The sequence below is a fragment of the Anabrus simplex genome, chromosome 4 (genome assembly GCF_040414725.1).
Source record: "Anabrus simplex isolate iqAnaSimp1 chromosome 4, ASM4041472v1, whole genome shotgun sequence".
NCBI lineage: Eukaryota > Metazoa > Arthropoda > Insecta > Orthoptera > Tettigoniidae > Anabrus > Anabrus simplex.
Genome location: NC_090268.1, coordinates 245,650,740 through 245,677,850, shown reverse-complemented (window position 1 = coordinate 245,677,850; position 27,111 = coordinate 245,650,740). Strand labels below are relative to the sequence as shown.

The following is a 27,111-nucleotide window of genomic DNA, read 5'->3' as shown; positions in this document are numbered from 1 at the left end:
TTTCATAACTATCCTGGTATTTACCTTTACAATGGTTAAGATATTATTGTTCATTATCTGATTACATTTTAAATTCTTATACACACTAAAAGCAACAGTTTTCATGGTACTGCAAGTGCCATTTATTCTCAAGGCATTCACATTGAGCAATTTGAGCACTGTTTATTTGCGAATGCATTGGAGTCTTGTTATTTCCAGAATAACTTGTCCACCACTGAATGTGGATGAGAATTCTTCTAGTAGTCCTGCCCCCTGCAGCAGGCAAGTGACCCTGTGTTGGTTTACATCAACCTACCACTGATGACGGTATCTGCACATACACCAGCCCTCAAGTGTTTTATTAGGTACACACATTTCCATTAAAATGTTGAGCGCTCAAGACTTATTCTTTTGCAAGATGCAAAAGCTGTCTGTAATTCATAAATTACAATGTTTCAACACTGTGCCCATTGGCACTTTTGATCCACGTATTAAGGACAATTTACCAAAATTTCAAGAATTTTGGCCGAGGGCCATCCATATATATAAAATCCCAATTCAGTTGTCTGTTGGCACCAGATAGAGGTTATTATCTCTCCTTTGCATTAAAAATACCTCTCATGACCACGATTTTTTAAAAAGAAAAATGTGTCTTAGCGAAGTGATTGTATCATTGCAAATGAACTTCATGACTGTTACGTAATAGACTTACAAATTCTTGGTTCTTAATTCTTAAAGAATGATTGTTTATAGGTTTATCAATACATAAAAGGATAATATTCAAATTAAGTGATAAACTTAGTCATATAACAATTTTGGTACATGTTTCAACCTTATTAGGTCATCTTCAGCCAATTACAAAACAATGAAATGACATCTTAAAAGATACAAAATGCACTGAACAAATAAAATAGTAAAATGATGAAAAACTTGTGTACATGAAAAGGTTTAAAAACACATTGTGCAAGTGTCTGTCAGAGTAATCTTCTTGCTTCAGTTTGGTTAAAACTGACAATCTAGTTATTAGAAACAGACTTGCCTTAAGTTGATTTAAAGATTTATCTCTTGTTCACTTCTCTTCTTCACTATAGAGGATGGACTTCAAAAGTATACATATATAGTCCCGGGCGTGTAAGGACGTACATTAAGGGTGCAACCTTACCCTTTCTCCCCTGTAATATTAAGGTATTGATTTATAGTGACTTTTCTTGCTGTTGGGTCTTTTTCAGTGTCGGTAACCATACAGTTTAGGGACCCTACTTGCCGATACGACGTCTTACTGTTACCGTTAATCTGGCACGTTGGCAACGTTCAGTCACTGTTCTAGCGTGAATTGCGTGTTGCCACCGCATTGCCTCTAAAGTCACTAGCGATACATTTGCGAGAATATTTAAAGCATATTTTCTTTTTCTGTGGGATTGTAAATCTATTTGGCTAATACCAGGTAAGTAGAATTGTGGCATGTTCGGATAATGCATTTAATAACATAGTTTGTGTGAAATGATGAGCACATCATTTTATTAATTACGTTCCTATTTCGTCCCATACTTATACGAACAGAATTCGATTGGGATGTCTAAGAAGGAAGAAAAATCTGCAAAAACTCCTCCGAAAAGGAAACCAAGGTTACGTCCTTTACAAGCTTCAGGTCAAGAAATGCTTGTACATTGCTACGAGCAATTGAAACAGGAAGACGACGAAGAAGGTATCAGTCGTAGTGATACGAAGCTAATGGCAAGAGTTGCATTATTAAATGGGGTAAGTGTTCGTTTTTATCTTGTTTCTATGATAAGTTTCTGGCATAATGACAATCAGTTGAAAAGGAGCAGTATTTCATTCTGAACCTAACCTAACCTAACCTGATCATGTAGGCCTAGGCCTATACCGGTACCATGTCTTGTGTCGACTTCGATACGGTTCGTAGACTTAACCTTTGTGTATTCATGTTGACTTACGGTATATGTGTATGTAATATATTTCTGTGTGTGTATTCTTACAGTGTAGTTTCGGTTTAGTCCGAAAAGTAATAGGAAATTTCAAGAAGGGAGTTGAATTTTCTACACCAGGTAAACGCCGAAAGCGTGAACATCCAGTGACCGGCATAGACAGTTTTTCTAAGGAAGCGATAGCAAGGTTTATTTATGATAAATTACATAAAGGTAAGGTGACTTCATAAGGAATCTATTGCAACATTATTTATAGAAATTGGCACGCAGGTGAGATAAGCTCCCAGAAATGTTTTGTGCATGTATTGTCATACAGCTCTTTTGAGTCCCTTGTAACTCTCTTTTTTCTTCCCACAGGAGAAGTCGTAACTGTAAGAAAGGTTTTCGACCACATGAAAGCAAATTATGACACTTATTTGTACAAGGGCTCCGAAACATCATTAAGAAGAATTTTGAAGGCCATGGGGTTTGTGTGGAGTAAAGGTGATCCCTATGCGTATGTTAGAGAAAATGAAGACATTTGTTTTAAGAGATCCTGTTTTCTGAGGGAATACATGCGTAATAAGGACAGTGAGAAACCAAAACCTGTTGTTTTCTTGGATGAGACTTGGATTTTTATGAATGGTGAATATATATGTTATATATTACATTTTATATTAAAAAAATCTTGGAATAATTTATCTTCATCAGGTGTCTCTGGTTTCAATTGTGCATTTGTCTTTCAGGGTCACCCACATACTCCTGGAATAAACCACACAAATCTGGACATGATGTTCAAGGAGTAATTCGTCGACCTGTGTCTGAGGGAGGAAGACTGGTTATTGTTCATGCTGGAACGAAGGATGGCTTTGTACCTGGTATGTTCTTACTTTATTTTACTTCATTTTATTGTAGTGAGGTGATCTCTCTTTACATAGTTATGAGGGTATTTAGGGTTTGTAGTACGGATGCAGGGGGGGGGGGGGGGGGCACATAAGCCTCTGATAAGACCCCAACTTAAGTACAGTTCCTGTGTATGAGACCCTCACTGGGATTACTTGGTTTGAGAATTGGAAAAGTTCAAAAGACAGAAGCACGATTTGTTGTGGGTGATTTCTGACAAAAGAGTAGCGTTACAAAAATTTTGTCGGGTTTGGGCTGGGAAGACTTGGGTGAAAGGAGACAAGTTGCTGGACTAAGTGGTATATTCCGAGCTGTCGGTGGATAGGTGGTGTGGAATGACATTGGTAGACGAATACGTTTCAGTGGTATTTTAAAAGTAGGTAAGATCACAGTACAGTGATAAAGTTGATGAAAAGTGGGGCAAATATTTGGTTTTTTTTAAGAAGGGAGTTAGGGATTGGAATAATTTACCAAGGGAGATGTTCAATAAATTTCCAAATTCTTTGCAATTATTGAAGAAAATACTAGGCCTATCCCTGAAACTACATCTTCCACCTGGGCGACTGTCCTAAGTGCAGATCAGTGGTGACTGATTGATTGAAATTGACTGGCACTAGGTCGGAAGTGGCATTGTAACTTACCGCTCATTGAGCTCTGTACGTGGTTTTTGATTTTGACTTCTCCACTGTTATTAAAAAGACTTGCAGGTATTCACTTTAGGCCAATGATTAACCTTAGAGAGGTATTTCAATCAAAACTTACTCAGTGTATTTTCATATAATATTACTGGATATTTGTATCAGTAAATTACTTGTATTGTAGGCCTATTTATTATGTTTATTCTGCATTCGACAATCTCCACCTGAATCAGTGCTTGATACCTGACTGTTAAACACCTTCCAAGCTTCTTATTTCTTACTGCCTGATATAGGTTCAGTGTTCGCAGCAATTACATTTGTTCTAAGGTATTGAAATGGGTGTTTATACTTATATCTTTTATGCAAGTGATCGTGGACTTCTAATCCAGATATAGGCCTACTAATGGAGATACATTCATGAGAGATGTTACGATAAAGTAGTGTAAGTAGTAATTGACTTCATCATCAGGTGACTTTGCTACACAGTAGTTGGTTTCACTTAAAATCAGACAGCTTTTTGTATCATTCAACAGAAATCACATTTTTTATTAATAGGCCTATCCTTGAAGAGGGGTGATCTCATTTTTAGGGAATACTTTTTTTAGAAGAAATAACTTCATACTAAAACTTAAAATTCTTACAGGTGCTGATTTGATATTTGCTACAAACTTGAAGAGAAATCAGGATTACCATGGTGCTATGAACAGCGAGAATTTTCAGATGTGGGTGAAGACGCAATTAATCGTAGGATTAAGAAATATAGGACCCTGTGTTATTGTAATGGATAATGCACCATATCACTGTAAGCTTGTTGAGCATCAACCAACAACGAAATGGAGGAAGGATCAATTAGTGGTAATTATACTTAATTGAATATTTCCTTCTACTGAATGATGTTTAATGATGTTACAGAAATTAATTTTTATTTTTCCTTTAATTTACAGTCATGGTTAAGGCAGAATGGAGTTTCTCCACCAGAAAATGCTACAAAAGATGAGCTGCAAAGGTTGTGTAATATGAATCGAAGTCACTTAAAGAGGTACAGAAGCACGTAAACATAAGTTTAGATAATGTTGTTTACACTCGTGTATTTGACTTTCATGTATGCATAACAATATTTCTCTGTTTCTTTAAAACCAGGTACATTGTTGACGAGATGCTGCACAGTGAAGGCCATACTGTCTTACGACTTCCTCCATACCACTCATTTTTCAATGCCATCGAATTTGTATGGTCTGTGGCAAAACAGTATTATAACAAAACAGTGGCTTCAAGACCTGGTCACGGATTGGACAGAGCTACAGCTGTGTGGAAAGAATCTCTTGATCAGGTAGGCCAAGTGGAAATGTTATTTATTGGATATAGGCAAGTGGAGTTTATAATATACTTGTCAGGTTGTGATACTTCAATATATCTTATAGGTGACAGCAGAGATGTGAAGAAATGAAGTGAAACACACTGAGAAGAAGATTGTCGAGTTCTACAATAATGACGTGAGAGGTCTTCCTGAAGTGGAGGAACTAGTCATTCATCATGGAAGCAGTGAATCAGAGGAGGAAGATGAAGAAGAAGAAGAAGAAGAAGAAGAAGAAGAAGAAGAAAGAAGAGAAGCCGAGGAGTTAGCTGTACCATTGTAAGAGCCATTCCATGAGATTAAGAATGTTATAACTTTGCTGGGAAATAATACATTTCTGATTGCCCCGTCCTTTCTGATATAACGAAGTTACATTTCAAAATTGTGGGAATTGTGTATCTACAAGTTACAGGGCGGTATAGATGTGCAGGTGGGGATCAGTGTCCAATCGGAGTGGAATTATCTAGAACTGCTGTGGCGCAATGTGAGGAGGAGCGGGCAAGGGGGGGAGAGAGAGAGAGGGAGACAGCACTCTGTCACCAATACACGATGTAAACATTGTACGCCTGTTAAAATACTGACATAACTTAAATTTTATACACTATCTAATGGTTTTCCACAGTTCTCTGAAAGTCACAACTCACGTATACTGTATATATATAGAGAGAATTACATATAAAAATACCTGTGTCCACAATAAGTAGCCCACATATTAAATATAAATCAATTTGCTTTACGTCGCACCAACACAGATAGGTCTTATGGCGACAAAGAGGATAGAAGAGATAGGAAAGGGCTAGAAGTGGGAAGGAAGCGGCCGTGGTCTTAATTAAGGTACAGCACAAGCATGTGTCTGGTGTGAAAATGGGAAACCACCGAAAACCATTTTAACGGCTGCCGACGGTAGGATTTGAACCCACCATTCCCCGAATGCACGCTCATAGCTACGCGACCCTAAACGCACGGCCAGCTAACTCGGTCATCTTTGAAAATGTCTTTTTCTATCAGCAGAGGCTTTTTTAAAATCGTCATATTTTGTATAGGCTACAGGAGATGTACAGTAGCCCACTGGTTTTCTGATTAAACATCATTTATTTAAGCTATTGCATCAGTCTACTTACATACTCACTGTCCACGTACATCGGTAACCTCGTGATTCGATTATTGAAGTATTGTGCAATGATGCGACATACAAACTAAGAGAATACCGAGTGGTTCTTCCAAATATAAAACAGACAATTTCGAGTGGTCATGAGCATGACTCATAGTGTAGGCTAAATAATAATGTTATTGGCTTTATGTCCCACTATCAACTTTTAGGTTTTTTTTGAGACGTCGAGGTGCTGGAATTTAGTCGTGCAGGAGCTCTTTTATGTGTCAGTAAATCTACTGACATGAGGCTGAGCACCTTCAAATACCACCGCACTGAGCTCGGCCCTGCCAAGTTGGGTTCAGAAGGCCAGCGCCTCGACCGTCTGAGCCACTCAGCCAGGTGTGGAGGCTAGAGAGCTGAGTTTAAGTAATTGTCGAACGTCAACTAGTTATAAAGATACTGATTGATTAAACTAATACAGTAATTAGAATAACCTAATTGACTACCTACTTACAACCTAGGTACTTTGGAATTGTGTTCTATCTTTTTAACACTGCAAATAAATCCATGTATTGTTTAAAACTCCCTGTAAGAAGAGGACAGTGGATGCGAATAGGTATTATTTTCAAATGAGCTTAGCTCGAGAGTCCATTATAGCATACGGTTTTTTCAGTGTACCATGACTCTGTATGTATTGCTTCAGAGGAAGTTCGGCTCCCCGCCAATGTCCAGTGTACCGATAATGAACCGTGTGCGTGTTGTGTCTCACTGATCCATGACTGCGTACGATTCTTTCAGTGTGCCATGATTCACTGTGGTTCGCTGCAGCGAAAGCTCGACTCCCCGCCAGTGTCCAGTGTGCCTATAAGGAGCCGTGTGTGTCGTGTGGGTCACTGAGCCGTGATTGTGCATGATTTGTGTTCCGTGAGCTTGCCGTTCCTGTGAATCGATTCACTCGGACACTTGAATGAATCGATACACTGCTTCGAATCAAGCACTCAGTAGCCTACACTAGTAGAGGTACATAGTACATTTCCATTAAGATAGATAGCATTGCAAAGTAATTCGTCTTTACCATAATAATAATAATAATAATAATAATAATAATAATAATAATAATAATAATAATAATAATAATCGTATGGCCTCAGCTACCATGTGCAGACATTTCAAGTTGACGCCATCTGGCTGTCTGCTCGTCAATTTTGACGTTCCGTTATACTCTAGGCCCACTAGATGCCAGCCCGAGTAAACCGAAACTCTCTTGGGCGTCTGTGGCTGAGATTTAATGAATTTTGTCTGGTAAACACCAAATGTGTCACCAGAGATCTTTTACATGCCGACATCGTACGACATGAAGTGTCGAATGGACTTTTTTCTGCCCTTCAAAAATCCGACTACCTCTGCCGGGTTTGAACCCGCTATATTGGGATTCGGAGGCCGTCACTCTACCACTGATCCACAGAGGCAGCTGTCTTTACCATGAAATACATCGTCGTCGTACATGACTGAATTACTATCAATATATCTTAGAGAAACTGTAATGTACATGAAACCGAAATTGAGTTTAATTTCCACGATACGTTCTTCCTATATAAAGGAGACCATGTAGCTTATCCACCTTCATTTCAGCCACATAAATATTCAGCAAAAATTGCAAAATCACATTAAAGGACAAATACAATTTTTTAAGTAGAAATAGTCTGGAACATAGATTAGTGAGGTTGGACATCCTGCCCGTCATCATTCAGGAGTCGCTGTTGAACATACTGTACTTGTCAAAACTAGTAAGTTTCTATTTTACACAATAATAGTGAAATGTTGATGAAGACGACATACACCCAACCCCTGTGCCAGAGAAATTAACCAACGGTGGTTCAAATTCCCCACCCTGTCGAGAATCAAACCCACACCCTGTGACCAAAGGCCAGCACGCTAACCATTTAGCCATGGGGCCAGACAATAATAGTGAAAAAGCATGTTCACTGCAGCTATTGTTGACAGGATATTTCTTCTCTTTAAAGAACAGTGAGTACCACGAATTAATATCCTGTTTTGTTGATTCCTGTAAACTTTGTATGTACGGTTTTGGTTCGCCAGTTCCTAGCGTATCTACTGAATGAAAACTTTGTAGACCAATGGATTCAGTTTTATGTTTATTGCCTTCAGTCGTCACGACAGTTTTTTCAATGACAACAGTCACTCAATTACAAATCCTGTCGAACCTAACCTAACCCTGCGACAATCAGTGGTTTTCGATGGATCACTACCTAACCGGTCATTATAATTCGTTTTCGGTGGATCACAACCAAACCTGTCCCTATCAGTGGTTTTCGGAAGAATACAGTGGTTTTGTCACAAGTCAATACAGACTCTTGAATCAATGTGTGAAAATGGGAAAGTGTAGAAAACCCTCTTCAGGAATGCCAATCTCTAAGTCCATAGTCTTTTCAGCGTTGTCACACAGCTGAAATTCACTTTAGAAGTAATTGTAAAAAGTCGTATATAGGCTCTACAGATACATAGTACATTACCAATTCCATCTCGATTGCTATGATACGCACACTGCATAGCGGTTTTGCACTATAGATAAATCATATTATAGTGAAAAAAAATTTGTTTAAAAAAAAAAATATCTGTCTGGCATGAAGGTCCAGAAGGAAAATACTTTCATTGGAATTCTTATTTATGTGCTCACCACCCTAGTAGGTTTAAATAAACCTTATAAATACATTGTAAGACCCATTCTCGAATATGGATCTGCATGTTGGTTTAATAAATTCCCTAGAGAAAGTTCAAAGAAGAGCGATGCGTTTCGTAACTGGGAATAGAAGGAATACCATTAATTGGGAAAGTCTTGAATCTAGAAGAACTAGAGCTCGCCTGTGTGGTCTTTATAAGAGCTATACGGGAAGGGCTGCTTGGAGTTGTATTAGGAATAGGTTATAACCTCCCTCATACTTATAGAGTAATTATCATAAGCATAAAATTAGGGCCAGAAACCAGCATACGGATGTGGGCAAGTTTTCCTTCGTCAACAGGACCATAAGGGATTGGAATAAATTACCTGCGGCAGTCTTTGATAGATTCCCTTCTGGTATCAAGTCATTTAAGAAGACCATTTGTGTAAAATGAAAAGTAAAAGTTGTAAATTACGGGCACTGAATTTGTGATTTTCTGCTTGGTTTCGATTGTGAAACTGGGAGGCTTTTTCTTGTGGTATTCTCTTTCCAGGGAAGTGCTTGCTGTACTCATGTTTTTTGTAATTGTTGTTGTTCTTGGTTAATTAACAATGTTTTTAACTTTATTTTATCATCACTTGTAACGTTAAGCTAGTAGTAAGCTCAATCTATAGTTTTGTAAGCCATAGTAGCAAGTATTGGAAATAATTAAATTGTGTATGAAACTGTACATGATGCTGGATTTAGAATGACTAGTAGTATTTCTTGTAATATTTTTTTCCATGGAATTCCTTTTTGTACTTGAGTTGTTGTAGTTGTTGGGTAGTATGATTTAACTTTATTATCACTTGTAGTGTTAAGCTAGTAGTAAGTTCAATCTATAGTATTGTAATTTGTAGTGTTAAGTACTGGAAATACTTAAGTTGTGTGTGAATATGTATATAATGACACTGGATTTAGAAAGTTAAATTAGTAGTATTTCTTGCTTGTTGTAATGTTGTTGTTGTTGTAGGGTAATTACGGTTTAACTTCACTTTATTATCACTTATAATGTTAAGCTAGTAGTAAGGTCAACCTATAATATTGTGAGCCAAATTGTTAAGCACTGTAAATACTTAAGTTGTGTGTGAATTTGTATATGATGTTGCTCGATTTAGAATATTAAACTAGCAGTAATTCTTGTTATATTTTCCTTCCATATATCTGCTTCTTGTACTCTTGTTATTTGTTTGTTCGTTTGTTGTAGTTGGGTAATTATGTTAACTTTATTATCACATTACTGTAAGTGACCGTTGCCACCGGGGTATTTCCCATTTGCAATTTATTATTATTATTATTATTATTATTATTATTATTATTATTATTATTATTATTAATAATAATAATAATAATAATAATAATAATAATAATGAGTGACAGAGGTTTAACGTAATTTGGAAGGAATGTTTTGCGTATAATAAATGAGTACCAGTTAACTATTGGGGGCAAAGGCGGTCATGCGTTGAGCTAACCACTCCACCCCACCCCACCAAGTGCCAACGTTATGGATAGTGGAAGCCTTCACCTTCCCCCCTTCCAATGGCTTTCATGGTTTGTACGGAGATGACTTTGCTTTTTGCTTTTTAAATATTAGTATTCATGTTTATTATGTTTGTTTATTCATACCCCTGCTTTGTAATTCAGTGACCATGGAATGGCTCTAAATGTTGTAAATTATATTTATATTTACTTGTATTTATTTCCCTTTTTCCTTATTGCACACGTTTGTTGTTGTTATTATTATTACTACTACATATCGCTTAACATGTAAATAAACTAATATTTAATGCAGTAAATAATGCTTATCTCTTCGGATTCATTTCTTCGTTGCATATTCGTTTTGCTACGACAACATGACTTCTTTATGATATAAATAAATATAAAATAAAAGTATTTCTTCCCAAACATATTTGTTATACGTGCACCAATCAGAGAACCAACTAGGGAAGTACCTCTTACTAAGGTGCATAATGTTTTTGCATACATGTATAATTGAAGAATTGAAGATCCATATACAGGTAAGTGGGGGTCGCCCATGTGGTAGGCCTATTACGCGTCATAGGAAACTGAGTGAACTGGCTGTGCAGTTTGATCACATTGCTGTTAGCTTGGTTTCAGGAGATGGTGATGTATTCGAACCCCACAGTTGGCAGGTCTGAAGTTTTTTTTTGCCCGTCATTTTCATTTCAGGCTAGTGCTGTGTCTGTACGCTTATTTACATTTTAAATCCTAGCCCTCTTTCCTATCCAATTCTTGCATCACAACCTGTCTTCATGTGATTTAAGCCAATATATATGTAAAAATCTGGTAATGTTGTTTGACTCATAGTGCTCCTGTACATTGGTTTCCGTAATGTTGAAAGCTTGAGATACACCAACTTGTAAGCTGAAAATATGTTTAAAATGCCAAATGCCGAAAACTGTAAAAGTTCTTAGTGGGATGTAAAGCTGTTAGCATTATTATTAAAAGGAAGGACATATGTCTTATGTGGTAAGTCCTTGAACTTGCAGAAATTGCAATGAATTATTCAATCTATATTCCCTCCCCCCTTCCTTTAAGAATGCAGTTATAGTAATGCATACATCAGAATCAGAATAAAGGCAGGAAATGTTTAACATTATTTTAAGCGAGTGAAGGAGAGAATGTATGACTAGCTCAGGTTGGCGGATTCGAGTTCGGCGGTATTTGAAAGTGCTCAAATACTCCAGCCTCATGTCTAGATCTACTGGTACATAAAGAACTCTTGCGGGACGAAATACTGGCACCTCGGTGTATGTGAAAACGATAGAAGTAAATAGTAGAACTAATATTCAATTCTGCAGTGAGCTTGAAGCTGACCTAATTTCCGTTCACGTAGCTTGGCACATTAGTATTCCTATATGTTTCCTGATAACCGTGAAGATATAACCAGCCTGCAGGCTGAAAATATGCCCAATCTCTCTCCTTAGGCTACTGGTTACCGGTATTGAAGAGAGAAGGAAATGTTCGCGCAAAAGAAAGGGAAGTCATTGGACTTTCGAAAATCACACTGCAAAGACTTATTAAACAAATTGCATAGTTTAACACGCCCCTATTTTCAAGAATATGGTTATAGTACGCCTACTGCATATCAAAATAAAGACAGATATATGTAACATTAATTTGAGTGAGAAAGGGTGTTTATTTCCTAAATTTCTCATTGAGCGTGGAAACCGACTTAATTATGAATATCTTTATTTATTTCATCTTAACTTTTATCATTTACTAGGGTAGGGAAACATTTATTATCGGTGTTTACATTGAGGTTAGTTTGTTATGGTTATGTCTGGTGATTTTAATATGTAACCAGGCAGGTTGGCAGCAGTGATCAGCCATTACAAAAAAGAGAAAAGAAGAGCATCGGGCAGCGATATTTACTTTCTGGGGTATTTCGTTACGTGGCGATTACTATAGCATGTTGCAAAGTTTGGGCTGAGAAGACTTGGGAGAAAGGAGAAGAGTTGCTCGCCTAAGTGGTATGTTATAATAGTCATAAATAAAAAACAATAAGATAAACCACCTTTCCACCACTTATCAATCCTTATATTTAGGATACAATCATTACAACTGGTGTTATAAGTTGGGACATGTTTCGCTCAACTGTCGTAAGCATCTTCAGCCATCATAAAATTAACCTAAAGTTTGGTCAGGGCCCCGAACCTAGTGACTTAAAGTGTAATAATAATTCTCTAAGAACTAATGTTCTCATTAGTGACACTCAATAACCGTATAATTAGTGTATAAGCTTCTAACAATTTCACATAATTAAGATAACACTACATTCATATTGATAGAGGTTAAAATTATCAAATTACATAAGCTAATAAAGTAAATAATCATATTAGATTTCATTTTGCTATCAGTCTATCACTAAAAAACTGTTTTACAATACTTCTAAAAATCATTTTTATTTTTCGTTGAATGAAGTATAAGCTAAAATTAAAATAGTCACAAGTTAAATCTCATTCTATTACATAAAAAATAAGTCTGGTACGAAAAATCGCTTAATAGTTAGTTGACTAGTGGAATAGTTCACATGACAGAATTAATCACGCTTGAAACTGCATATGGGTGTAGAGGAAAGTATCCAAATTTCCTTTAATAATAAGTTAAAGCCAAAATAGGTGTCCTAGAGTTTTTATTGGGAGTTCAACAAAGTCTTAGATGGCTCTCCGCCCGTGATACCACACCCCTACTACACACGTAGCTGCGGGCAGATGATTACCAGACCTCTTCAAGCAGCTAAGGTGACTAGTTGCCTCTCTTCCAACATAAGGGGTAAGCAGTCTTAGACTCTCACTTCATTAGATACTTTAATTTTTCTAGAACTGACGTATATCTTTTCTCTTTTATATTTTCAGACTTCAAAACACACTAATTGCGTTTTATTCTCCATCTAAGACTTTGTTGAACTCCCAATAAAAACTCGAGGACACCGATTTTGGCTTTAACTTCTTATTAAAGGAAATTTGGATATTTGCCTCTATACACATATGCAGTTTCAGGCGTGATTAATTCTGTGATGTGAACTATTCCACTAGTCAACTAACTATTAAGTGATTTTTCGTACCTGACACATTTTCTATGCAACAGAATGAGATTTAACTTGTGTATTTTAATTTTACCTTATATTTCATACAAAAAAGAAAAGATTTTTAGAAGCATTACAAAACAGTTTTTTAGTGATCAACTGATAGCAATGTGAAATCTAATATGATTATTTACTTTATTATCAGTGTATGTAATTTAATATATTTTAACCTCCGTCAATATGAATATAGTGTTATCTTATGTGATATTGTTATAAGCTTATACACTAATTATACGGTTATTGAGTGTCACTAATGAGAATATTAGTTCTCAGAGAACTATTATACTTTAAGTCACTAGGTTCAGGGCCCTGACCAAACTTTAGGTTAAGTTTATTACGGCTGAAGATGCTTACGACAGTTGAGCGAAACATGTCCCAACTTATAACACCAGTTGTAATGATTATATCCTAATTATAACGATTGATAGGTATTGGAAAGGTGGTTTATCTTTACGACTATTATAATCTATATCCAATGCGGTTTACAATGAGATTTATAACATGTAATAAGTGGTATGTTCTTAACTGTCGGTTGAGAGATGGCGTGAAATGACATTAGTAGACTAATAAGTTTGTGTGGTGTCTTTAAAAGTAGGAAAGATCACAATATGAAGATAAGGTTGAAATTCAAGAGGACAAATCTGTTTATAGGAAGGGGAGTTAGGAATTGGAATAACTTACCAAAGGAGATTTTCAATACATTTTCAATTTCTTTGAAATCATTTAAGAAATGGCTAGGAAAACAAAAGATAGGGAATCTGCCATCTGGGTGACTACCCTTAGTGACTGATTATTTGGAAACTAGAATTACTACAAGAAATCAACAAGCCTAAATCTCTCTCATTATAGACAGTGTCAAATTATACAGTTCCTTGCCTGATTGCGAGATTTGTTTGGCAAAGAAGTACGCGGCTGGCAGTCTCCACTTAGTGCTAACCCTGTATCATAAAACAAAGCAAATTATTGGTGAGAATTTCAGATTGGCTTACACTCTTGACGTTCTTAATCTCGGATGTGGGATGTTGGAAGGGAAGTGGTTTTATGGACAATCTCGGTAAACTACATAAAGAAACTACACTCAACACATTGTTGACTCTCTTCGTTGTGTGTTCCTAAGTGTCTCCAGCGCAGGCCTACTGCACGCTGCTAGCGCCACAGCGGCCAAAGTGGTCCCTGCATGATGTTCGCAAAGAAGTACACAAACCGAGTGAAATTGGGAGGCTGAGAAGCTTACTATATGGTGATGCTCCGAGTGACTTTAGAAAGAGTTTTACTTCCGTATGTCACCTCTGGTTGAACCACCGTCTAGTAATATTTAATAATAATAATATTATTGGTTTTTACATCCAAAAACAAACCCCATGGCACAACAGCCCTGAAGGGCCATGGCCTACGAAGCGACCGCTGCTCAGCCCGAAGGCCTGCAGATTATGAGGCGTCGTGTGGTCAGCACGATAGATCCTCTCGGTTGTCAATCTCAGCTTTCCAGACCAAGCTTTTACGTTCCACTAATTACTTTTTTATGGTTTTGAAGATGCCGAAGTGCCAGAATTTAGTCCTGCAGGAGATCTTTCAAGTGCCAGTAAATCTACCAACACGAGGTTGACGTATTTGAGCAACTTGTATATTTGTTTTGATCGTTGGACATTTTTACTGTATATAGATCATATTCATTTGAGATTTTTATCATTTTATTATTTCTTTCTTGCCATGCAGGTTTCTCGTCCAAGTTGTATATTATATTTTCTCCTATGTATTTACATCATTTCATTATATTTACTTTCTTGTTATTTACTGCTATGTGGTTTATTAGTAGTGAATCTGATACCATTATATCAGTCTTTTTGAATGATATTTGGTAGTCATTTTTGCTCTATATTTGATAGACTTATTTGATTTCTGGCTTTTCTTGAATGTTATTAGGTAGTAATGCTAAGTTCTAAACATATTCCAAGCAATTTAAGTTTATTTGATCTTTCATGGTTCCAATCTTAGGATTTTCCTTGTATCATTCCCTCCTCATCACATACAATAGAGCACAGCTGAAAAGTAACAGCAATAAACTATCTCCCTGTCTTAACCATGTTTAAATTGTAAACGGTTCAGATATTTCTCCTCTGAATTTTATTTTGGATTTGGTGTTTGTTAGGGTTAATTTTATCATTTCTATTAATTTGAGATGAAGTTCAAAATTACTCAGTATCTTCATCACTGAAGATCTGTGGTCTGTGGATACAATCATAAGCTTTTTTGAAGCCTACACTTGTCCTTTCACTATTCTTATTTCGTTTCAGTGTTTTTCAAATTCGTACTCTCCTCAACACCAATGGTTCTTTCTAGGCTATGTGTTAATCGTCATACTTTCATAATATGTGTATAACTGTTATGCCACCCGAACGACTCATCTTATGTTTTTTTCCTACACATTTTCTTTCCATTCTTCAGCTCTGTTTTATTCTTCTATCCTGTGAGTCAGTCATTGCACTTTATTATTATATTTCCTGTTATTTCTTCTACCACATTCTTCCTTGATTCATCTGATGACCTTGCTGTCGCCATTTGGTGATGAACGAATGTACCACTTACTACAGACCAATGGTAAAGCATTCTTAAAATCAAACCTTCATTACTGCAGAAGTCTTCCTCATGAACAGTCAAGAATTTTCTTCTGAAGATGCAGAGCAAGGTTCTCTGCAAAACTTAAAGAATTTCATATTGTTTTCTCAACATGGCGAAAACCCAAAAGCATATCATGTCTACAACTCTTGCACAGTTTACAAAAGTATGGCAATACAATAATAATATTAATAATAACAGCAGCTGCAACAACAACAACAACAAAATGGGAGCACTGAAATTAAAATGTCTAAGAGTAAAATTCATTGACCTAGCCAGGGCGGGGGAAGGGCGTGGCGTAGCAGAACATCAACAAACCGACTGGCCAGCTGCAATCGCGCCAATGACAGAGCAACAGGTTTTTCGTGAACACCTTATATTATATGCTGGAGTGGAGAGAAAACAGGATGTCATTAAGGTAAGTTCCAGATGTTCAAATTCATAAGTACTTAAAGAGAAATAAACAGAAATATTTATACTTTTCTAATATTAGAGTGTGATTTGATAGAATCTGATGATGTTCTTTTAAGAACGAAACATGTCATTCTATTTTAAATTGTTTCTTTTTTCAAGTATAATACTGTTACCATGTCTTCTTTTTTGGGTAGTTTATAAATTTATTACTCAAAATTAGTTTCAGCAGACTGAAAACCTAACAATTATTAAAAAACAATATAATGCATCCCACGTAAGTAGTTCTGTGGTTACAGTTCAATATTATGAATGTCAAACTTCTGAGTGTCATATCTTTGAACAATGATTCAAAAACATGCGGTATCTGCCATATATTAGCTACATTACTAAAGCTTGCGGTTGTTTATATCCGCACAGGAAGTGCTGCAAAGTTAATTTTTGTATGTAAAAATCTATTTTCTGGAATCAATTGCTAGATGACAAATCACAATTGAGGTGCATTATTACTAGACAGTGAGAAAATGTAAAAATGTTAACAAATGATGGAAGTGAGGGTTCTGATTTGCCCATATGGATGAAGATAACTTCCTTCATGAAATTTCATACTCGAGGGTGAAGGAATAAGTGTTAGTGACAAAAAAGAATCGCAACCACCACCAGCAAAGAGGTAAAAACCTTGTACCGTACACAGTTCATGAAAAATAATTATCCAGGAATTCCTCCCCCAGCCAGAGTAAAAAATGGACTGTTGTAACTGTGATAGGAATGAGTTTATTTAAAGGAATTATTATGCTAATATAGAGCCTCTCAAATGCACAAAATCTCACGCGTGCAAACCGAGGCACAGAGGCTCTGTGCATCGGTCCGACTCTGCTTGACTGATGGTGTAGTGCGCCGAGAGTCCGGTAATTAGACGGATTGTTTATAAGCGGAATAGATAAGCGCAAGACAGCATAATAATGGAACAACCTCTTTTGAAGAAAGCAAAGACTTCCAAAAGCCCATTTCAATAAAACTGGGAACTTTCGGTTTTTTTTGTTAGTGATGACGACAAAGACAGATGCTTGATCTGTGGGACAATAATTGCGTGTGTAAGAAAATCTTCTAGTGAAAGACCCTACAACAGACTACATTCAGAAAATTGTAAATAACATCAATAACAAATGTAAATAATCCTCTTATTCAATAAATTGTAAAACAGTATATTACATTTATAAAGATTATATATCTGTATTATTTATCCAAACATGTTTTGACCCATTTTAGAGTCATTCTCAGTGGAAATTAAGTCATAAAAACACAAGTTAAAATAAAACACTATTTCTAAATAAACTATTTAAAATGTGGCTTATTAAAATCTTGCAGTGGTGTCCTCGTAACATATTACTGACACCTAATTAAAATCACTGTTCTTGAGATGTAATATCTTGTCTTCTATATATAAAATACTGATGTGTATATTAAAATTCTTCCATTTGTGAGTTGACTTCCATCATAAACTTGATGTTATTGTTATCACTGATACACTGTATTAGGGAAGTGTTACATCTACCTGTGTGTTGATATTAGCTGAGGAGCCACCAAACGGGTATTCTATGTTATCTGCAATGGAAATGATCCAGTTCAAAGTATACATACTGAAAACATATGTACGTATTGTAATAAAAACTATGCTGTAGTGAGGGAGGACCTCTGCTATCATATAATATAGCGCTACCATAACAGTCGGGGTGGTAGCGTGTTTAGACAAAAGTACAAGTAACGATAAATAATCAGGAGTACACAGAGGAATATGCAAAGATATATGGCGATACAGTAGAGAGCTCAGCGTACTAGAATAATAATAATAATAATAATAATAATAATAATAATAATAATAATAATAATAATAATAATAATAATAATAATAATAAATGATGATGAGGAGTAGTATAAATCAAGGAAAATCGCTCAGTAAGGAAGAAGCTAGGCCAATAACAATGCGAAATAGAATATATATTTAACAACCATAATTTAACAACAAGATAAATAATTGCAAGTGGAAGAAAAATCCAAAAAGTGTGCCACATTTACAAATAATTATCCAATGGTACATAAAAGGGGAGCCTGTTGAACAAATTGGAAGTGTACAATATACATCGAAACAGAACCCTGAAAGGGAAAAAGCATGAAAGGGAGGGGGAAGGGAAGTAGGATGACATCGGAAAATAATTTACAATCGTCCGTAGCGCAGTGTGTGAATAGAAGCAGTCTAACTTATGAGTTTTTAAAAGGGAAGCATAACCACTCGACAGAAGAAAGTATTACAGCAGGCAATAGCCCGAATGAAAGTTTTGAGTCCAAATGCAGATAAATATTATAAGTCTTGCTCACCGAGTCGCTGTAGATAGAGTCCAAATGAAATTGACATGATTACAATAAGCACTGTTTTAGTGTGCGGTCCACCACTCCGCCACGAAGCCCGACTCAACGGTGGAAAGGCGGAGTGAGCAATATATAGTAGAAAGGAAGATTCCAGAAAAAGAGCGCAGGCTACAAGCCAGTGAGTTCTAGAAACATAATGTCACGTGGTTACACAGCGCACAGGCAGAGCAAAGTGCAGCGAAGATGGCGTAATCAGTCAAGTAGACAACAGGTGAGTGAGGTGCATGGTGCGGCGAGAAGGAAGTAGAAGCGAGCAGCAGTAAACAAGGTAGGAATATGTAGAGTAGATTCGGCGATCGTAATAATGCGTGAGTGAAAGTGAATAAAAAACTTACATGTTCCACCCATCCATCCATTACCTGCATGTTCAAAAGTCTTTTCACCATTAGTCGTATTCTGACGGGTGAGCTACCATTACTAGTAGCAAATACAGTAGAGACAATACGCGACACTTCCGGATTTAGCCTTGTTAAAATGGGAGACAATTTGCAAGTGGTGCTCCTAGTGGTGTGACCAGGAAATTTGCGCTAAATTCAAATATCAATGGAAAACCATATATGGAAATGGATAAATAAATTATGTCTAGAAAGAAAGTATTATTAAGATATTAATTTCAAACTTGGTAAAGCAAGTCTGGATAAACGAATGAAGAATTATTTAACAGGTAATTATTTAAAGACTGAAATTAGACACACAATATGTGAAATGGACTGCAGTGAAAGTGTGTGGTCTTTCATTTATGCATTACTTTTTTTATTTTTAGTATTCCTGCCGGAACTTTCACGGCTAGATTTCTCCTTTTTTCTCATTTCAAAAACATTGTATCACATGAAGACATTCGTCAATAAAAATATCGGCACATTCCTTATACACATGATTCAATGAATTAACATTTAGGAGGTGGATAATTTTCCTCTTAACTTGAAGCCTACTAACAGAAAGAAAATCTATAAATTTAGCCTCAAAATTTTCCTATAAGCAACACTTGCCATTACATTAGGATAAAGCAAATTTGCATCATTTTGTTTCAACAAAATATGGACAATTCTTAAGTCACTCATATTTTCTTCAGTGCTTGACAATGCATTACGGCATTCCAAATGGGGTAACTTGGAACACAAGCAGCCACACACATATGCACATGTATTTTCCTGAATTAAATCAAAACCAAAAAGATCGCACCTACAACACATCCGTATTGAAGGTTAACTGCTGCACTATACAATAAAATAAGCTTATGATATTTCAAGTCAGTTAAAATATGGGTCGCACAGGTCAGAAGTTTAGGAAGTACTATAAAAATCTCGTGTCACTTGAATATGTATGCAAACACAATATTTGCTTAAATTTTCTTGTCAAGAGGGAAACTGAAGAAAGACCGTGAATCCTTCTGCACTTCATAGTTATTGCAGCCAAACACAGCACATATCTTTCCACTCATGTTGAGAGGAGATATAACAGAAAAATACATGCTACTATTTACTTATGTCAACTTACTGCAAACACATAAATAACACCAAAAACTTCACAAACAAATACATGTGCTCTTACGACAGGATCATTAACTCCAGGTCACTCCCTCGATATCTCGCAGAGTGTCGCGTACTGTCTCTACTGTATAGCTGAGACGGGAAACCCGTACCCAGCGGCATTCAAACAGTTCGGCGAACGTTTGATTACCCTGGCCACTCACTGTCCTAGCAGGGGGTGATTTATGACAGCAGTGGGCTTTAAAACGGAAGTTTGCATTCCCCTTCAGAAATCCTCACAGCTCTGTTGCCAATGCACCTCTTGTTAAACAGTCGTCAGTCTCTTTTTTTCAGCTAAGACAATTCACACTTGCTTTGTTCGCTGTTTGAAAGTTTTGGATTATTTCTTTGCTTCGTTAATTAATATTCGTGAAGTGTGTTGCTTTTCACTTCGCTTCATGCAGTGATGTGGAGGCCGTGGGAATCACACCTGGAAATTATCGCATCAGAAAATCCTGAATTAAATCTGCCAGTGCACGCGAACGATCTTCAACCAAGCACCAGTAACAATGATATTTGACCGAGTAGTACTGGTTCCGTGTCCGTGAGTGATACTCAGCCGGGTAGCAGTGGTTCCGCGCCCGCAAATGATATTCAGCTGGGTAGTAGTCGTTCCGCGGAGAAAAGAAAGGCGACTAAACTTTAAGTAAGCAAAGTCAACGGCTGGTATGTAACGCATTCGAATACGTTATGAAGAACAACGTTCGCAAGGGTTATATTTCTGAGACACCTAAAATGTTGAAACTTAACAGGAAAACTATAAGTAAAATAGTAAAGAGGGGACCTACAATTCCAAAATAGTATGATAATAACAGGGTTATCTAATAAAATTGATGATTTTTGCTGTGACTTGGCGAGACACGAGGTATATACATTCTTTACTAAAGGTAAGTCCCCAACCGTACAGGAACTGTTAAAACATTTGAAAAATGTGTGTGGCTTTCCTTATGAAAAAACTACGCTACGGCAGCTGCTGATAAAACTTTGGTTTTGTTTCCGTATTCTGAGGAAAAAACATATTGTAATGGAATCTGCTAGAATAGTAGCTTGGCGATATAAATTAATAGACCGTCTACGGAAGTTGCATTCCGAGGGGTGCAGAGTTGTCTATCTAGATGAAACTTGGTACGATACTCATGACATTGTGAAGAAAGGGTGGGATGATGGAACTTGTAATTGCATACTGAAAGCACCAACATCGCGAGGCAAGCGTATTATGGTACTGCATGCTGGAGGCAGTGAGGGCTGGGTTGAGAATTGCCTTTATTTATCGGCTAAAAACATTGGAGACTGCAAAGCTGATATCCATGACGAAATGACAGCTCAAGTTTTCGAAAACTGGTTTAGGTCTCATCTTCTACAGAACCTACCATGTGACCGAAAATGTGTAATCGTGATGGACAATGCAAGCTATTAAGGACATTAAGTTTATGGCGTACAATAACATTCCCGTGCCAAAACCTGTACCCATCAAGGCAGTTATGTTGCAGGAGATCAAATCAGCCAATATCAGCAAAAGATGCGCTGTAGAGGAGATCGCAGCCTCATGTGGACACGAAGTTGTATGACTCCCTCCATATCACTGTATTTTAAACCCCACAGAAATGATCTGGTCTCAGCTGAAAAATAATGTTACGCCAACTTTGAGTACTAGTGTGTGTCAACTTCTGCGTGAAGGAGCTGGAACGATCGGTCCTGAGAGGTGGTCTGCTTGTGTTCGAAGCACTATTAAGACAGAAGAGAAGTACATGAAACACGACACGGATAGCAACCAAGATAGATTTGTAATTCACCTAGCAGACAATGACGAGGACAACGAAAAAGGTAAGGTTAATACTGCATATGTTTTAAAAGTAGCTAAGTTTGCTGGCTATTTTTTGTCCGAACTACATACTCCGATATTTATTATTATTATTAATCTGCTTACCCTCCAGGGTTGGTTTTCCCCTCTGATTCAGCGAGGGATCCTACCTCTACCGCCTCAAGGGCAGTGACCTGGAGCGTGAGACATTGGGCCGGGGGATATAACTGGGAGAATGACAAGTACCTCGCCCAGGCAGCCTCACCTGCTATGCGGAACAGGGGCCTTGGTGGGGGGTGGGAAGATTGGAAAGGATAGGCAAGGAAGAGGGAAGGAAGCGGCTGTGGCCTTAAGTTAGGTACCATCCCGGTATTTGCCTGGAGGAGAAGAAGGAAAACACGGAAAACCACTTCCAGGATGGCTGAGGTGGGAATCGAACCCATCTCTACTCAATTGACCTCCCGAGGCTGAGTAGACGTTCCAGCCCTCTTTTCAAATTTCGTGGCAGAGCCGGGAATCGAACCCGGGCCTCCGGGGGTGGCAGCTAATCACACTAACCACTACACCACAGAGGCGGACAATAATAATAATAATAATAATTATTATTATTATTATTCCAGTCCCTAGTTCGTAATTTTACTTTTCCTTTGCCGGGTGAGTTGGCCGTGCGGTTAGGGGCGCGCAGCTGTGAGCTTGCATCGGAGAGATAATGGGTTCAAGCCCCGCTGTCGACAGCTCTGAAGATGGATCTCCGTGGTTTCCCATTTTCACACCAGGCAAATGCTGGGGAAGTACCTTAATTAAGGCCACGGGCACTTCCTTCCCACTCCGAGGCCTTTCCTAGCCCATCGTCGCCATAACACCGATCTGTGTTGGTGCGACGTAAAACAAATTGTAAAAAATTGTTGTACTTTTCCTTTCTTTACTCAAAGCGAGACACTGATATTAGCAGCATAAAATTAATATTTTAATAGCCCTACTTTGGTACCAATTTAAGTTTAGTCTTTGTCGAGTTTATTTGCCAATTCCTTCTTCCTGTTTTTTCTTTCTTTCTTTCTTTCTAACATCTGCGACCACCGCACGGGTTAAGCACGAAACAAATTATTCTGCGATATTGGTTCGTGGTTCATGATCAAGTTTTTATTTTTATAATTTGACTTTAGAATAAATTAAATCTTAACATGTTTAAATAATCGATGCAAAATATGACAACCTTGCTTTTCATAGCACTCACTTGCCTTTTAAACGACACGCGCCCCTTGTGTCCAGAGGAAAGGAACTGACTGACAACCCTCATTATCACTAGGGCGGGCAGACTGACAACCCTCATTATTACCAGGGTGGGCCAAGTTTTGAGATCAGAAGATACCGCCTGGGTATGCGTTGAGCGTCAGGACTATATCTGCTAGTAGTAGTGGGGAGTGATGTCATGAGGTAAGGCATGTTGGGGAAGTTGGTGGGGAGTTGGTGTTAGTTTTATACTGTATGTTTGGGAGCAAATGTTTCTAATAGCATGTTTCTTTTTTCACTAATTTCATTTAAATTACAAGCTGGATTCTTGTAATGGTTGATGTTTATGTGGATATTTTCTAGAATATTAAGTAGTGGGCCGTTTTGTTCTGGACGTAAGATTGTCAGATCTTGTTCTATTGTAATATATTTGTGGTTAGCATTTTCATGGTGTTTGCTCATAGCCGAGAATCTGTCGTATTTTATATCATGGCAGTGTTCTGCGTATCTTGTAAAGTAGTTCCAGCCTGTTTGACCAACATAAGATGATGATGATGACCCCTAGATGGGTCGAAACTAGTACCGTATAATTTTGTAATTTTGTGAATATATTGTAGTATTGAAAAGGTGGAAACGTTTACGTTATTATTATTATTACTTATATATTATTCTCAGTTCAATACGGACCAAAAACATGAAATTCATAACCATCAATGATGTAGCTTACCAGGCAAAACAGAAAGCCTTTCAATATCTAGGCCTAAAATTAAAGATAGCCAAATTATTTTTGCTCCAATACGGCTGATGATGACCCCTAGATGGGTCGAAACTAGTACCGTATAATTTTGTAATTTTGTGAATATATTGTAGTATTGAAAAGGTGGAAACGTTTACGTTATTATTATTATTACTTATATATTACACTAATTTATATAGTGCAGCATTCATATGTTTCTTCTTCTTCTTCTTATGATTATTATTATTATTATTATTATTATTATTATTATTATTATTATTATTGTGAGAATTGAAAATTAGTTTAGCATTGGTATTGTTGGGTTGCTATTTTCATATTATGTTTCATAAAAACATTAGTTTTATTATTGAACATGAAGGTAGCAAAATTTTTCCTTTTGGGTGGATTCTGGTATAAGTGCGGTTTCAAGTTTATTTCTGTGCTTATTAAGGATGTCGTTGATGAATGTCTTGATAGATCCATTCTTCTTGGCTATTGTATGAATTGTTCTAATTGTAAAAATTCTTTTGAGATAGTGGTAGTTTCATTGCTCCGTCTATCATACTGTTGTATGCTGTTCTCTTGTGTGCACCTGGGTGCTGGGAAGTTTGTTTAATGGTATTGAGAGTGTGGGTGGGCTTCCTATAAATGTCAAAAGATAGATTTTTGTCTCGTTTACATGTTATTGTTATATCCAGATAATTAACAGAGTTATTGTTTTCGTTCTCAACTACATATTTTATGTTAGGGGGGGAGGTCAATCTTGAGTTGTTCCAGTATCATGTTCCCATTATTGATCTTAGTATCTATGATAAATTTATCATCTACATAGCTTTATTGCCATAATTTTGTCTATTATACAAGTGTGCTCACAGTAATCCATATGGCTAAAATCCCTGGAGATCCCATTGGTAGTCCTGTTTGTTGGTATATTGTACCATTAAAGACGAAGTAATTATTTAGTGTGAATTTGAATATTTGAATAAAGTTTTCTATTTCTCCTTTGCTCCAATTACTGACGGGTATTAAATTGATGGTGTGATTGATGGGAACGTTGGCATACATGTTTACTACATCAAACTAATAAAGTGTTTTGGAATATTTTTATTTTTTTATTTTAATGCATAATTCGACAAAACTCATAACTGAAGTATTTGCTTGGAAACAATAGTGTGCGTTTAGGAATCTCTGTATATCTGAGATGTTTAATATGTGGGGGTACCTCTAAAATTGATAATAGGTTTTAAAGGGATATTATCTTGATGGTTTTTAAAGCATCGTTTTCGCTAATGGTATTCTTGGATTCATAGTCATGAGTCTTGTTTTTTTGTAAAAATCACATAGGAGAAGACTGTTTGGAAAAGATTGTTTTTGATACATAATTTTAGGTCTTTCTTAATTGTACTGAAATTGCTCTCTGTGAAGAACGCCTGTGCCTTGTTTATGTACCCCCCACCATGGCACTACAGCCCTTGAAGGGCCTTGGCCTACCAAGCGACCACTGCTCAGCCCAAAGGCCTACAGATTACGAGGTGTCATGTGGTCAGCGCGACAAATCCTCTCGGCCGTTATTCTTGGCTTTCGAGACCGGGGCCGCTATCTCACCGTCAGATAGCTCCTCAATTCTAATCACATAGGCTCAGTGGACCTCGAACCAGCCCTCAGGTCCAGGTAAAAATCCCTGACCTGGCCGGGAATCGAACCAGGGGCCTCCGGGTAAGAGGCAGGCACGCTACTCCTACACCACGGGGCCGGCTTCTCGTTTATATATTCCTGTTTCTCCTTAATCACCACTGTGTTTCCCTTGTCTGACTTGGTTATTATTAGGTCGTTGTCTTATTTTATATAATCTTTACAGATGTAATACAATACAATGTATTATAAATAGGAGGATTTTTTACATTTTAAATTGATTTTATTGAAAAACCATCAATACGGAATAAAATTCATACAGTGCAATTATTGTGAAATCATAGTACACGCCAGAGAGAAAGAATTACATTGAAACATTTTGAAGAAAGAGCATTCTATATCCACAAATGAGGCTTATTCCATTACTGTAGCATTTTTATTTTGGTTACGGGTCTCAAAAATTTGTTAAAATTATGTTTACATTCCTCTCAAATGTGTATGTGTAATTCTAATTCACTTTTCTAAATATGTCTATTTTAGGGCGAAGAAGATGAAGTGTGTAGTGACACTGCTCTTAGAACTAGCTGTAAAGTTGCTTTACGGTTAGCAAGAGCCAGGAAGCAGTTTATGGAAGGGTCACTAATAAAGGGTATTTTGTTGGACGTAGTAGAGACAATGAATCCTACATTAGCTCCAGCATACAGCAGAATACCACTGTCTAGTATTTTAAGTTAAAAACTTCATTTTCCCGTATTGAACTGAGATTCACAATTAGAATTAAGGAAGGTTCAACCTTTTCAATACAAAACGTGTTGTGAACATCTTATACAACACGTTTTGTATTGAAAAGGTTGAACCTTCCTTAATTCTAATTGTGACTGTCCAGTATGAAAATAACGCGGCTAATCAGGAACATTGCAGGGAATTTGCATGAACAACTGGCAGCTAAAACTGCAAACTTCTTAGCGTATTCCATCACACTCGATTAGTCAATGGATACTAGCGACATGTTCCAGTTATAAGAAATAAATTGACGAGAGGGTCGACCTTTACAATACATCAAGTAAATAATATTATATCAGTCTTGGGGCTACTTTCAGCCACTTAGTGGCTACCTTCGGCCAAATAAAAATTGAACAGATTATGTGATAACTAAAACTAACACAGACAATGTTCCAGGAATAATTATAACATTAACCTCTTGTACTCAGCACGCCGATCTATCGGCGCGAAAGGTTATGACGAGAACGCTCACAGTGCAGATGCATTGGCTCTGTCCTATTTAGGGAGTTTGGTCATTTGTGTGGCTGTTAAATGGCAACAGATGATCGCGACAGTAACTTAAAGCACTGAATCTGCATTTTACTGAACAGACAGATCTAACAGCCCTACAAAATATTTCTATCTTTAACGAATGAAATCTGCTGACCGTGAATGGTTATGTTTTGGTTGTTCGAAGTTGTTATTGCATGGATCCGTTTTTCGTTGGCTTGAGAATACAATTTGAT

General features: G+C 37.0%; 2 protein-coding genes across 7 annotated transcripts in view; one reads left to right on the top strand and one right to left on the bottom strand.

Annotated features, from left to right (window-relative positions):
* Caper (RNA-binding protein 39-like protein Caper) overlaps nucleotides 1–27,111 on the bottom strand; it is a 356,013-nt gene that overhangs the window by 191,897 nt on the left and 137,005 nt on the right. The window lies entirely within an intron of this gene.
* On the top strand, nucleotides 3,199–6,056 carry LOC137500572 (uncharacterized). The gene is made up of 3 exons (XM_068227500.1): nucleotides 3,199–4,300; nucleotides 4,390–4,484; nucleotides 4,586–6,056. Exons 1-3 carry the CDS (start codon nucleotides 4,145–4,147, stop codon nucleotides 4,890–4,892), a joined length of 558 nt encoding a protein of 185 aa, XP_068083601.1. The 5' UTR covers nucleotides 3,199–4,144; the 3' UTR covers nucleotides 4,893–6,056.